The sequence below is a fragment of the Coregonus lavaretus genome, assembly GCF_964263955.1.
Source record: "Coregonus lavaretus genome assembly, chromosome: 27".
NCBI lineage: Eukaryota > Metazoa > Chordata > Actinopteri > Salmoniformes > Salmonidae > Coregonus > Coregonus lavaretus.
In genome coordinates, this window is record NC_140014.1 from 19,776,105 (window position 1) to 19,790,026 (window position 13,922).

Here is a 13,922-nt window from a genome sequence, read left to right on the forward strand (position 1 = left end):
TTGCAGACATTTCTCTTAAAACGGTTTTTGCTTTGTCATTATGGGGTATTGTGTGTAGATTGATGAGAAAACAATACGATTTAATCCATTTTAGAATAAGGCTGTAGCGTAACAAAATGTGAAAAAAGTCAAGGTGTCTGAATACTTTCCGAATGCACTGTATATGGGTGATTGGAAATGATGCAGACAATTACATTGATGGAAGCCACAATCTATCTGAAATATTAAAGCTGCTCTAACCCCTAAATCTTTCTTTTTTTCATTAACAAGTATATCCAAAAAGTCGTTTTTTGTAAATTAATACATCCAATAATAAGCACCGAGCTCTGTTGACAGAGCTGCGAAGCTTTCTTGCAACTACTTTTGAGGATTTTACATGTTGTGGTGGTAGTTTTCAAAGGGTTGCAAAAAGAAAAATTAGCATTACACGAGCTGAATTAAATGTAAAAGGCTTTGAAAATAAAAAGCTTGCGGTACACTCATTTCACAGAGATACAGTTGTTTTTGAGAAATCTTCGAAAAATAACAGGAATTTTGCGTTAATATGAAAAGCGTATACTAAAATGTGAAAATACTACATGTCATGTCTCCAAATCGATATCTATCTTACGTCTATATTGTTTTATGTCCTGCGGATTCAGGAAGAAAGATGACAAGTACAACGGGAAAGTGAGCCTGTCAGGTAGCCTTCATTCTCGCACAGCATCCAGTTTAGCTGACAGGATGCTATGCAAATTTTTTTCTTTTCTTTTTCTGGCCTCCACTGATTTACACAATTAACATACTGTTTTACCAATTGGTCAAAATAGGCGTTATTGGTTGGACACCCTATATAATTACATTTTCTTGCCAAATGCATGCCTATCTAGAACAAACCCAACAATGTCATCCTAAATATTAACATAACATTTTGCCACAGACTGTTGGCATTAGGCCTACATCTGTTTAAAAAAAGTATCTGGTCATAGCAAAAAGATTGTGTGGGCATAGTGTAACAACCCAGTTGTTACAGTTTTAGTAGCCTACAACTTTCAATGTTTTTTCTAATTCATAATATCACTGACATGACTCTTATTATATCGTATAAGTACTAGGCTGTAAACCCTTGGTGTTCACTTGTTCTTACTTTCATTGATGGCAATTCAGTCAGCTGAGCATAAGCTACAAACCAAAGCTGTCTCATGCACGAGGGAAATTCCCATCCACGTGTCTGAATACACGATTTGGAAGCAGGATCAAAACAAACCCTCTGATTGGTTATAGGAACAAAATGCTAAAGAGCTCTTAAAGGGCCATACACTACTTACGTTGTAACGCCAAAGACACTCTGTGGTAACACAATTAAAAATAGCCTCACATACTGCTGTTTCTTTAAGACCACTTTATTTACTTTTTTTTATGTTCACGCCCAGTATTTGAGGGCGGAGAGATTTTGTAGCTGATGCCTGCGAATGAAATCAGCTTGTTGCCATTTGTCTCACAGAATCAAAGTTGCGGTGGAGTGATACGGACTAAATCCTCTTGGGTTTATAGTGAACAGAGACCATTTACATTTTTCTATACACCGGTAATATCATCGAAGGACATATCTTGTGGTGAGTTCCGAGTCATAATGTATCAAATAAGATTGAACAGTGTCATTCACCTGTTGTTGTTTTTTATTTTAGCTTTGTTTTGCTGGTCTGCCTGTGCTGTAAATTATTGGACATTGTGTCATCATTGAGTCGCGCTACATTGTGTCTCTAACACCACCCACGGTATAGTCGCTGGGATAAAGTGAATTTACCGACCCATTCATTATGTGTGGCTATTTCTCACCATTTCTCACATTAGATGGATATTGGACTATTGGCTTGACAGTAGTTGCGGGTTGTTGTGATATGGCAAAACAATCGTGGCCAGCTACATAACATAGTCTTTTTTATTTTGTGTGCGCGTGGAATTGGCATTCCCTCGCTTTAGAGCTTCGGTCTGTCGGCACCCGTGTCGGCATATCCAGCGTCTCCAATGGTTTTACTCAAACTCTAAACAAGCAAGCAATTTTTCCAAGGACTCAAGTTGGAAAATAACACATATATGTAGCCTAATGCGTTCAAATGTGCTTAATAAACAAATTAATTAGCAAGTGTAATAAGACAGCTATTACATGTTGCTTCAAAATAATCAGAGCGTGTCACGAATCTTACGATACAGCAGAGGATAAAGATTAACTGCGGCCGCACAATAAATGATGTAAAATGCTTGACAGTTGAGATAGAAAGTTGTCATTTTCATATCTCACAGCTCAGTGTCTCTTGACTTATGATGAACCATAGCCTATAGGCTACTACTGTCAGTTACCTGAATAGTTTTAGTGTCCTTTGCTCAACACATCTGGAAGTGATGTCTTGAGTGATAGTAGGCTATTTGTGAATCCATTGAGCCCAATACAGCAGGGGGAGCTGGTTGACACACACTTGAGGGAGCAGACTTTGGTCTGTGGCAGAGAACTGAATGGTAGTTGTAACAAAATACCAGCAGAGTATAATTTTGTGCAACTTCCATGTTCTTGTATTGTGTTTGTCAAAACAACGCACTAAGTGGTTTTGCATGTAGTGCTTATTGGGAATGCATACAGGGTGCCATAGCAAACCTCATTACACAGAATAATAGGCACTGAAGAGACTGAGGCAAATCTCTTTGGGTGAAGAAATGAAAAAGCATCCTCAGAACCTGGCATGTTGACAAATCCAAGGAGAGAAGAAGAGAGTGGCTCCGTCTCTCTCCCTCCAAGGCTGTCATTACCCATTTGTGTCAGACTCTCATATGAAAGTGTATAGTGGTGTGGTAGTAGCCTAACCCTATATTACAGTATTGATGGAGAGTTCTGAAAGGGTTCACGAGGCTACTTACATTTCAGCAGTATTTTGATAACACTTTGACCCCCATATCGCCGAAGGCTGTGTGATACTGTGAATTAACCAAGCAGAGAGATTGTTGTCTGCTCTGCTAGCCAAGGGCCTCAGGATAATCCTAGCATGAAACACTGCCAGTACTGGAGGGATCCTCAAGTTTGATCTTGCAGCAATGTTGTAGAGAAGCTTTTCACTTTTTTTCTTCCCTTCTATCCCATTTTATTTTACAAATCTCATTAGAAGTGTAGACCTATTCATTATGAGCAAGTCTCTAGACCAAGCTTCAGACTTGTCATTTAACCCTTTTCGTCATATTTGCAAGTCTAGGCTTTGTTGTCTCGGCTACTCTGCATGGTATAGTCTCAAGCCATTGGACTGTATGAGGGACCAAGCTAGCCACAGGTCCGCTGGGTTGAGGTCGGAGAGAGATGGAGACTGCCTCTCACTCAACCCTGTCTGCCAACCCCCCCATTTTGGTACATTTAGCCAACAAGTCTCCTAACCACAGCCAATTGTGTGGTTTGATCACTATGACGAGCTGAGCGATTTGTCTAAATCAGCACTGTGCTTCACAACCACAGACTGAGCAGAGCTCTGCTAGCTTTCTGTTCCACATAGATCTCCTCCACTGACTGCGCTCTTCTCTGTCTGGATCAGCCAGCATGGCCTTTATTTATAGAAGGGTTGTTATTATGGATTAGTGAGGTTGTCTTTAATGGTAATTATTGTTCTGACCAAATGACCAAGTACATTTACAGAATGGTGAATGTTCTCTATGGCCCTGCCTGAGGTAATCTCATTAGTACAGACACAGACATGTTTAGAATCCACATTGATTTGAAGGTAAAGATCCCAATTTGTCAATGTCAATACAGTAGTCAATGGAAGTCTTAGCAGAGCAATATGCCTAACTCCCTCTTCATTTATCTCTCTCTCTTCTCCATCTAGGCAGGACTTAGCAGATTTCTGCCGTATGGATGATGAGGAGGATGATGTGTTTGTGCCAGACTCCTCCCACTGCTGGCGCACAGCCTTCAGGGAGATAAAGTACGAGGACAGGGGCACCCAGACGCCCAGCCCTGCCCTGGCACTGCCCAACGACATGCTGCCCTGTGGGGTGGCCCAGGAGCCCAGACCACTCTTCTACGGTAAGGCCTACAAAAACACGCATGCATGCACGCACACAAACAAACACAGTGTGAGAAATAGGTAAGAGTGGAACTCTGCTGTAGTCAGCTCCTGGCGCCTGATAGTCCCAACCACAGAAGCTTTTATGACCTGTGTGTAGTGTACCCAGCTGCTTTCCCATTCAGATGGCGCCACATCAGGTGATTTAGCCTGGCCCTGTGCAGTCCGTGACGACAGGCCATACCTGTATAACTGACCCTTTACGAGGACACCATGGTACTGTCTGTCAGTGATGCCCTCTTTGTCCTGTCACACTACAGATAACGCTGGTAATGGAAAAGATTACTGTATGTAAACTTTGGAGTGTTATGAGTTGCAGAGCATATAAAATTGACGTAACCAGTATATATGGCCTTTTTGCTACAGGCAACGCAGGCTTTCGATTGCACTTCCCAGCGCGGTTTGAGCAGGTTGGAGACCAGGGGCCTCAGGAGCGGCATCAGGGGGAGAGAGGGAGGATGGAAAGGCTTCAACAGCAGCCTCAGCAGCCAGCACAAAGCATGGAGGTCTGCATTGGACAGAAACTCCAACTCATCGGAGACCAGTTCCACCAAGAACACCTTCAACTGGTGAGGATACCCACTGTGACTGACTGCACAACACAGCTAAAGCACACTGGATAGGCCTACTGTACTCAGGGGCCTGCAGAGAGAGTGAGCACCAGAAGTGGCTTCTTTAGGGGCATCCATTGTAGGCATGTCTAAGTGTCCCATGTTTGTATTGGCCAGTTAGTGAACATGCATTAGCTCAGTGTTCTGACCTCTTGTTCTAACCTCCAAGACACAGCTTAACCAGAGCAGCCCCTCCCCCTCCCCCACTAACCCCTCCCATGCCTCAGCTTCCTGTTTATTTGTCTCTGCCTCTCTCCCCCCATTTCCTCCCTATGCTGCCACGGCGATACAGGGGGCATGAAGGAGTCCATAACAGACATTATGGTCAGGGTGACACTGCTAGTTACTGTGCTGACTGCGTTGAAGAGCTCAGACTGTAACTCTCTTGACATCACTGGAGGCTGGTTGGAGGAGCTATAGGAGGACAAGCTCATTGTAATGGCTGGAATGGAATTAATGGAACGGAGTCAAACGTGGTTTCCATATGTTATTCCATTCCAGCCATTATAATGAGCCTGTCCTCCTATAGCTCCTACCACCAGCCTCCACTGATGTCAAGAGAGTTACAGTCTGCTCTGCTTGACATACTATACATTTGGTTGTATTGGTGGTAGAACTGTGGATCTTTGAGATTTTCGTTCTGCAGAGCACCAATGGCACGTTTTGAGGAGAAGGAAACACTAAGGGAGTCATCAAGCAGCAAAAACTAAAGGCACACACTTACACACATAAACACACTCAACACACTCTCACACAGAGAAAAAGCAGAAGTGGCCGGACTAGGTAAACGTGTTGTAACCCGAAGCTTGGTGCGTGAGCCCGGGGGAACAGATGTGGTTAGGGAGTCTCCAGCCAGTCCTGCCGATCAGTCGCCCCCACCACCAACAAAAGACGCCCAAATAAGAGGGCTGTGTGTCTGGAGGAGGGGCCGGGAGGGGCCCACTCACTTAATGCACACCCAATCTAATGAGCTTAGGAGTTTGGAGCATATCTGACCAACTAAAGACAACCGTCTTGAATTTCCTCAAAATCTCTTTCATGAAGTGCATGGACCTCTTCAGTCTTATATAGGTAGATATTCAAGGATTTATTTGGGCTCTGAAACTAGATTTTTGCAATCAGATTTGTGTAACTAAGCTGACTTCTTATTCTCTGATGTGTTTCTGATTTTTTCCCCACACTCATGCTGGATTATATTAATACCACAGACTGCTGTCCTGTAGCCACAGTGCACCGTGACTCATCTGATGTGACACAGGAAGTTAAAGGCAGAGTCAGGCAGGCTTTATGTTATCAGGGCTGTGATACACTGACTGACGCACAGCAGAGACAGGCCAGACCAGGCCAGGGGATGAGGAAGTGGCTCTTGCACTCTCCTTACTCACTGGGTAAACACAACAACAAGTGAGAGTAGACAGAGTGAGAACTCTGTGATATCATATCCTGAAGCTGCAGAGCTCTTGCGCACATACACTCACACACTGCTAACCCTAGCAAGTTAAGGAAAAAAACAAATGTGTGAGGATACTTTTTTTTTTTTCAAAGCCCAGAGAATAGTGGATCTGGAATATTGACTTTGGCAACCTACTGTATATAGCAACCAACAGTTAGGTGTTATTTCAGTCCTTGAAGTTATTGATTACTCTCTTGTCAATCGAGTGGGCAGAATTACTGTTCTTGTCTACAGAGCCAACAGCCCAGGGAGTTGTACAGGCCTGAGTCTCTGAGAGTTTCTCTCTGCCTGTCTGGCTGCTGTTGAGTGATGCTTGGACAGACTAACCCAAACACATCAGTGTGTTTTTTATGTGTGATCTCCAGTTTAGCCCAGGGCTGCTATTCCTGGCGTTGTGCTTTCCTTGTGTAATCAAGTCTTCAGCAGTGAGGTAGGTAGCCCACCTCAGGCTGCTGGTGCTCGGCAGCACAGTCTGTGTGTGTGCACGTGTGTGTACACACATGTGTGCATGAGAGGAAGTGTGTGTGTGCGTGCATGTGTAAGCATGACTGTGATATTGTCTTTCAGTCTCTCACCTTTCAATGTTATGTCTCTCGCTCCAACCCTCTCTTTCTCCCTCTTGTCAATGGATTATTGTGGTCATGTATTGTAGAGCATCAGAAGGCTTTCAAACACAGTTTGACACCCATCTCCTTGATTGGCTCATAAACAACCCCTTCCGTTTCCCTATCATCCTACCAACATGGCCCACTGCAGGGGGAGGGAGTAAGGTGCTTAAGTGTATAAGTGGAGCGTTGGTGCTGACAGATAAACTTCTCCTCAGTCTGAGAAGGCTGGAGGGGATAGAGCAGAGGCCCTGAGAGCAGAGCAGGACTGACATGACATGAGGAGGGCAGCCATTTGAGACATGGCAGTAATGACAGTCACAATGACAGGAAGACTGCCACAGTCTGCACGGGGCGAGGAGCAGAGTTGGGTTACACTGGTGTGTTTTTCTAAAGACTCCTCCTGGTGCGCTCAATGAGTGTTGAAAGCCCAAGCACTGAATGTCCCTAGGGTGTGTGTGTCTCAGATCTCCATTCCTTATCTTCTCACTGTTCCGTAAGGGCACTTCACTTTCTCTACAGCACAGACCAGGGGGTGGGGAATTAATGCTTGCTGTTGCTGTTGAGATGTAGATGTCTAGATTCCTGTCCACTCCTGTCCTGAGATGTGTGGCTCTGAGTCTCTGGCCACTGGTCGTTGCCTGTCTGTGTAGCTTATAAGCCAGTGCCTCTGTGAGCCATAGGACAGACAGACAGACAGACAGCATCATGAGGCTCTGATAAAACACATTAGGGTTGTGTTGGCGTGATGACACTCTGCATCTGGCTAGTGTCTGATCTCTATCTCTGGCTAAATTTAGAACCTGACTGAGTCATATTAGACAGTTGGTGGTTTGACTCGTGACTTATGAGGGAGCGACAGGGCTGGCCCACACCTTCTCACCATCTCTGAGCTGAGCTGGGTAGAGGAACCAGAGGAGGAGAAAAGGTCACTGTCAAACTCAGGGACTTTCTGCTGCTGTTTTTAGAGGGACAGGACATTGTGGCTGTGAAGCAGATATCATGTACACGTCGATGTCATTAGGTGCGGCAATGTTTGTTGATAAAAGAGATGAGCCCATTGTGTTAACAGATGGCCTGGAAGGGTCTTGCCCAGGTATTACTCACTGTAGGCCTACATACACTGTACAGCATTACTGACTGTCACAACTACCTGTAATGGGCTTCGCCCTCTGTGAGAGTTGGCCTGTTCAGGTGTAATCACAGACAGATGGATGGGCTTGGTTATGTGCTTTGTAGTTGTAATTAGATCTAAAGAAAGAGTGTCTCAAGGCACAACTGCGTTTGTTTACTAATTGTTGCTATGTTAGCTGTTGTTAGGGCTCAGAGTGTCTTCAGGTGAGCTAGTCCAATTTGTGCTCTGTATAATGTACATTTAGGAAGAAGACTTTATGAAGAAGACAGTGTTATTATGCACTTAGCAAAATATCCCTCGGTTAGCTTAAAATAAATGCTACAATACAAAACTAGCGCTATCAATAACCAATAGCGATTCTGATAGAATGTTTATTTTCTTATTTTAACAAAAACTGGTGTGTGTGGAGCGTGCAGGAGCCGGTTTGAACCTGGCACCAGCTTATGCAACGTTCTACAACAATGTTTCCCAAACTAGAGGTCGCGACCCCAAGTGGGGTCGCCTAATTAGAAAATTATGACAGAAACTAACATTTAAAAAAATCACACTTGGTTCATAGAACCAGGGTTACGCCATTAACCTCCTGTAGCCACAAGATGCAGTTGTAATAAACAGAGCGGTTTCTGTTTTCTTCATACAAATATGTCTCTATCTTTTGAACGGTTTAAGCTGTGGCGGAGAACCTGGGCCTTATCACAATGCAGAGTGCAGGCTAGTTGAAAACAGCTTGATTTCTGGGATTGGACACAGAGAACCTGGGCCTTAGAGAACCTGGGCCTTATCACAATGCAGAGTGCAGGCTAGTTGTAAACAGCTTGATTTCTGGGGTTGGACATAGATGCTGACTCAGCTGTCGCGTTAAGACGGTACAAGTCAACACGGCAGTCACGCTTTGGTGGAATTGGAATACAATGGGATAATATTGCCTGAAACTGGAAATGTGCTTACAGTGTATTGCCAAAACGTATTATCCAGCCTACTGTTGCTCTTTGTTAGTTTATGGCATGTGTCTGAAAATAGCTGTGGTGTTATCAGGTCCGGTAGTGTCTATGTTTCGTCTGTAGATGAGTTACTCTGTGGAGCTAAGCTCCGCTCTCATACTGAGATGTGTTTCTGTGGGTCTCCGCCTCTCCTCAAGTGCTCCCTAATCCTATTTAGTGCTATTATCTTATCTCCTCCTTTCAATGACAGAGATAGCATTATCCTCCGAATCACACACTATCCAGTTGGCTCTCTAGCCAGAGAGGGAGAGGGAGGCTGCTCCTGATGTGCTGTTGGATTCTGCTTCCATAGACTAGAGCTGTGCAATGAATGTGTCTGTGGCATGGGGTGGTAGTTAGTGTTACACTGGCTGTATAGGGTTCTCAATCCTGCACACAATGAGACTGCGTTAATAAGTATTGCTGGGGACAGACACAGACTGTTGTGAAAATATCAGCGCCGTTCCGATATCTGGTTTTGGCTTACTCGTCCTCAATTCACCCTGTTGATCCCTCTCACTGACAATCACCACACATCACACACCAACACAGATCCACAGCTCCAACTGAATACTCTGCAAAGTGAATGATGCCATCATCTTTTGTCATTGACTATGCCAGTTTCCTGACTATCCTGTCCACATCCTGTTCTGACTCTGTTGTTTTTCTCCCTTGTTTTGTTGCAGTATCACCGAAACCAAAGGAACATGAGGCCCTTGTGGTGGCGCCTGGCCTCAGCTCTGCTCACCCTGCTGTTTGAGCAGGAGGCCATCGCTGGAAGGGGGAGGTGATAGAGAGGACCAGCCCAGACCACCCCTCTCCCACAGGGACTGGACTCCTAATGGCACTGTCAAATTTAACACGGGTCTGTTGGGGGAAAAGAAGAAGAGAGAAAAGGTCACCGCAGGACGGAGACAACCATTTTTGTACAAGGTAGATTTTTTCCAAGAAGATGCCATGTTGTTTCACGAGATTCCTCTACTGGACGATGTCCTTATTTTGGTAATTGTGTGATGTAGTATTTTGTACAGTACATTATTCCTGTTGAATTTGTTTGCACTTCCGTATATGTACATCTTGTATGGCCTCCATACACCTGGGAATGCCTTATCAATGTCTCCTGCCACAACCCAACAACTGTTGACATGAACCAAGCAGAATAAAGCAAGAGATGGAGGGATCTGAAGAAGGAAAAGAAGAGTGGTTCATGGGGTTTTCTTTTCTGAAGTTTCCCAGGAAATAATCGGTCAGACTTCATAACTTACAAATTTCCAAAGACACAGTTTCTCAGAACAAAGCATTTTGCACCTCAACTCGTCCTTCTCCTCAATGGGGTTGTGTATACTGTTATAATACTGTTATATTACATGTTGATTTTTCTTTGCTCTTCCAGTCACTTTCATTGCATTGATTTAAATAATTTTTGTTTTTCCCTGTGTCACCAAAAGTAATAACAACAAAATGGTGGAGCACTCAGTGGCTTCTAAAATTGTTATTTTTGATTTATTAGGATCCCCATTAGCCGATGCCAATGGTGACAGCTAGTCTTACTGAGGTCCGACATATAACGAAAAATACATTACAGACTAAATAATTTACAATTTAGATACAACTTCCAAGACAAAAGTGGATCCCACGAGTTACTTCAAGTTACTCAGAGAGAACACCATATTTTCAATCATAGTCTATTTCAGATTGATCTTTTACTAATTCCACAAGTCCAAAAACTGGACCCCAGCCACTGTAAGAGAGAGTGTGCTGATCATTTTAGTCTCTTAAGACTTTCAGGCCCTTCAAGTGGAGCTATGGATCCACATTGTTTGCACTATAGTACATTAGTCAGGAGTAGATTAGGTTACAAAGCCAACCTCTGTCATTCAATGAAGGTTTTTAACTGTATCTGATTTCTCATTTAACATTACAATGTTTTCATTCACATTTCCATTCATTTTCATTCACATATCATCACAGGAACTGACTTATGGACCAACAATCTGAAGTACTAGTGATGCTGGTTAACTGAATGCCTCATTGAAATTCCAGTGTTTTTTAGCCCTATAACTGATGTGCTTTTTAACCCACTGTCAGATATTCAATTGTATTCTGGACACCAATGCAATAATGTGCAAACAAACCTGTGAAACAACAGCATCTCCTCTCCTCTCAGGATTCTTACATGGGCTTTTATACTTCTTTTTGTACCTGTGGGGTGATCTTGTATTAGTTCTTTGTCCTCAGATCCTGTGATGTAACTGTTTGATAAAAATGACCACTGCTAATCAAATTGACAAGAGAAAGTGTCTGAGATTAGAAGTAACTGGTAGTGTGGAAGACTGTATTTACTGTTGAAATTTGAATCTGTTTGATGTATTCTTGAAGATGCTGTTTGTTGTACATTTTATTGCCTTTTTACTTTACTTTCGTCCATTTTGAAGGAGCAGTATACATATTTTAGACAACTCATTAACCCGGTTATGTTTGGTCCTTCAGTACTTATGTGTCATCATCTGTCTGTATAATCAGAGATTTCTTTCAACCTTTCATTTAGAATACTGGAGATATGTCTCAGGGCCAGGGAAAATACAATACTCTTAGTAAGAGTTTCCCATGTAGAGTAGAATGACAAAGGAAATGAGTGGTTAAGTCCCATTCTGTTGTCTTCATCAGTTGAAATACATTTGATACATAACCACAGATACAAAGGTACACTTTAGACAGACTGGTCAGATGATTACGCTTGCTCTGATTCTGTTATGGCAGGGAATACGTTAGAAGCATGTGGGGCAGTGAGAGATCAGCTGAACGTTGGTGTTGTTTGTTGTTGTTTCCTGCATATCCTGAACACTGAGCCAGTCCCCGTAGCTTCCTGTCTCACTGTAGCCCATTGACCAGTTTCTAAACTCGCTTCTCTCAGTCTACTGTAGCCTACATCTATGTGTACTGCTCCTCCATTTCCTTTAGGACTTTTAGTGTTGTTTTCAGTTTAGTATTTATTTTATTTTTAATTTATTTTTTGTATATTCGCCCTTTTCTACTGTATAGATTTTGTGTGCAATTTATCTTCCTTTTTTTGGTTCTAGATGTGTATATGATACATTTGTTTGACTGTGCAGAGCGATGGTTGTCTGCACTGTGTCTGGTTTTCCCTGAGGGTAGTAATCTCCAGAAATGGGCCCAATCGGTTAAGGCATTTATCTAAATCAGCCACGTCACGTCATCCATTCAGTAGACAGCAGTAGAATATATTTCCTGGTCAATGGTTTGGAGCTGGATCAGTACCCTTCAGACAATTTGCCTCGTTTTTCTTTAGTCACTGGGCATTGGTTATGGGTTCAGTCCTTTTTGTCTTCTTTAGCGTTCTTTTGTAATCAATATGCACTGGAAAGTACTTTGTGTCTGTATGGATCTGGTGGATCCCTGAGCTATCTCTGTGTTATTGTACAGTGTACTCTGGATCGTTCTCTCAAGTCTGTCAGGTGCTGAACTAGCTGAGTGTGTCTCTACTATAGCAGACCATTGACGAAGCTATAACCTGCATAGGACATTGTTTGATTTCTTTGAAAGAGAAACAAGCCACCATGCTGCCCAGAAATCATTTGTTAGAGGGGGTTCTGAAGCTGTGTACTGCAGATAGAATATGGGAAGTCTATGTCTATCTCAGCACTGTGCAAGGCTACAGGAACTGTATAGAGTGAGTTTTGTATATTATGGAAAAACCGTCAGTGTCTTGAATTTTTGTAGACCACTTTCTTTAAAATGTAAGTTTTCCATTTTTATGTTAATTTTTTATTATTATTTGTATTAAGAACCTTCCTTGGTCATTGTCTTTCGTAACTTTTTAATGTCTTTTCATATGAAAGGGCCAAGTTTTATACGGACAGTTTTTAGGCTTTTAAATCCTTTTTAATACCGGTTGGATCTTTTTAACGAGTCCAATGAGATCAAGGGCTTTTTCATATAAAAATGAACTTGAAACATTCCTTTTGTGACTGGTTCTGGTGTGAACATGTTTTCAACGACAACAACAAAACAAAAAATGTATTTCAGTGTTGTACACCATATGATATCTGACATCATCACCATTAAACATGGTCCTTTCTAAGGAACCGATGAACTGTACATGTATTACTGACACCCTGGAAAATGCCTTTAACTGCTCAGTTTAATCTTTAACTGCTCAGTTTCATCTAAGTCTTGATTATCACACACTCTCTGTACTCCCAAGAAAAGAGACCCAGTGAAAATGTAGCATTTCTGTAAACATTGACTGTGTGTTTTCGAGACTGTACTGTGCACTCATTAATTTTTTGTGTTTCATTTTTGTTATCGAAGGACAATTTGTTATGTAGTGCAATATGCTGTACATATAAGCGCTTTTCTCTGCAAATCTTTTTCTGAATTTCTTCTTGTTTTATTGGCTGTTTTTTTTTCAATAAAGTTGTATTAAAAGTGTAAAAGGTTTCTCTGTTATTTTTCTCCAAAAAAAGGTCCCCTGGTAAAAGTAAATGTTATGGTTACTTGATAAATGATTTGCTTCGATGCAAGTTGTGCTGAGGTAGAACTTATTATTCTCTCCCCTCCTACAATGTCAAACATCAAGACATCCATGTGTTATAAGCATCAATGTGAAATGAAGCCACTTGAAACTAGCCAAGCATCTGAGGATAGCCAGCCAGCCATTAGAAGTTAGCCAGGCGTTTGGCATTGGTAGTGCTGATCACATCCCTCCTGCTGAGAGTTCATTAATTTAGTGGGAGCGATGGGGCCTTCAGCCTACACTAATGATGACTACCTAGCAGTTCTGTCTGTACACACACACACACACACGCCTGTCTGGCAGGGCGATGGCAATACTGAGGATGAGTAGCAAGTACAGATGACCTGTGTCCTGGTCTCCAGCAGAGCCCTGGTTAAGAGTGTCCATGTATAGAGCGAAGGAGAGAAGTGCCATCGCTCTGCATTACTGTCACTTCGACAAAGGTCAGAGCCACTGCTGCTGTGCTTGCAGATGACTTACTACTGGGGCTCTGAGGGCAGGGGGCTTGACATATTGCCG

The 13,922-nt window shown here is 42.7% G+C and overlaps 1 protein-coding gene across 1 annotated transcript; it reads left to right on the forward strand.

The window, feature by feature from the left end:
• Window positions 1-1,507: 1,507 nt before the first annotated feature.
• LOC311102708 (bcl-2-modifying factor-like) lies at window positions 1,508-13,313 on the forward strand. Its single transcript, XM_084144080.1, has 4 exons — window positions 1,508-1,595; window positions 3,843-4,042; window positions 4,449-4,651; window positions 9,553-13,313. Exons 2-4 carry the CDS (start codon window positions 3,868-3,870, stop codon window positions 9,655-9,657), a joined length of 483 nt encoding a protein of 160 aa, XP_084000206.1. The 5' UTR covers window positions 1,508-1,595; window positions 3,843-3,867; the 3' UTR covers window positions 9,658-13,313.
• Window positions 13,314-13,922: the final 609 nt, after the last annotated feature.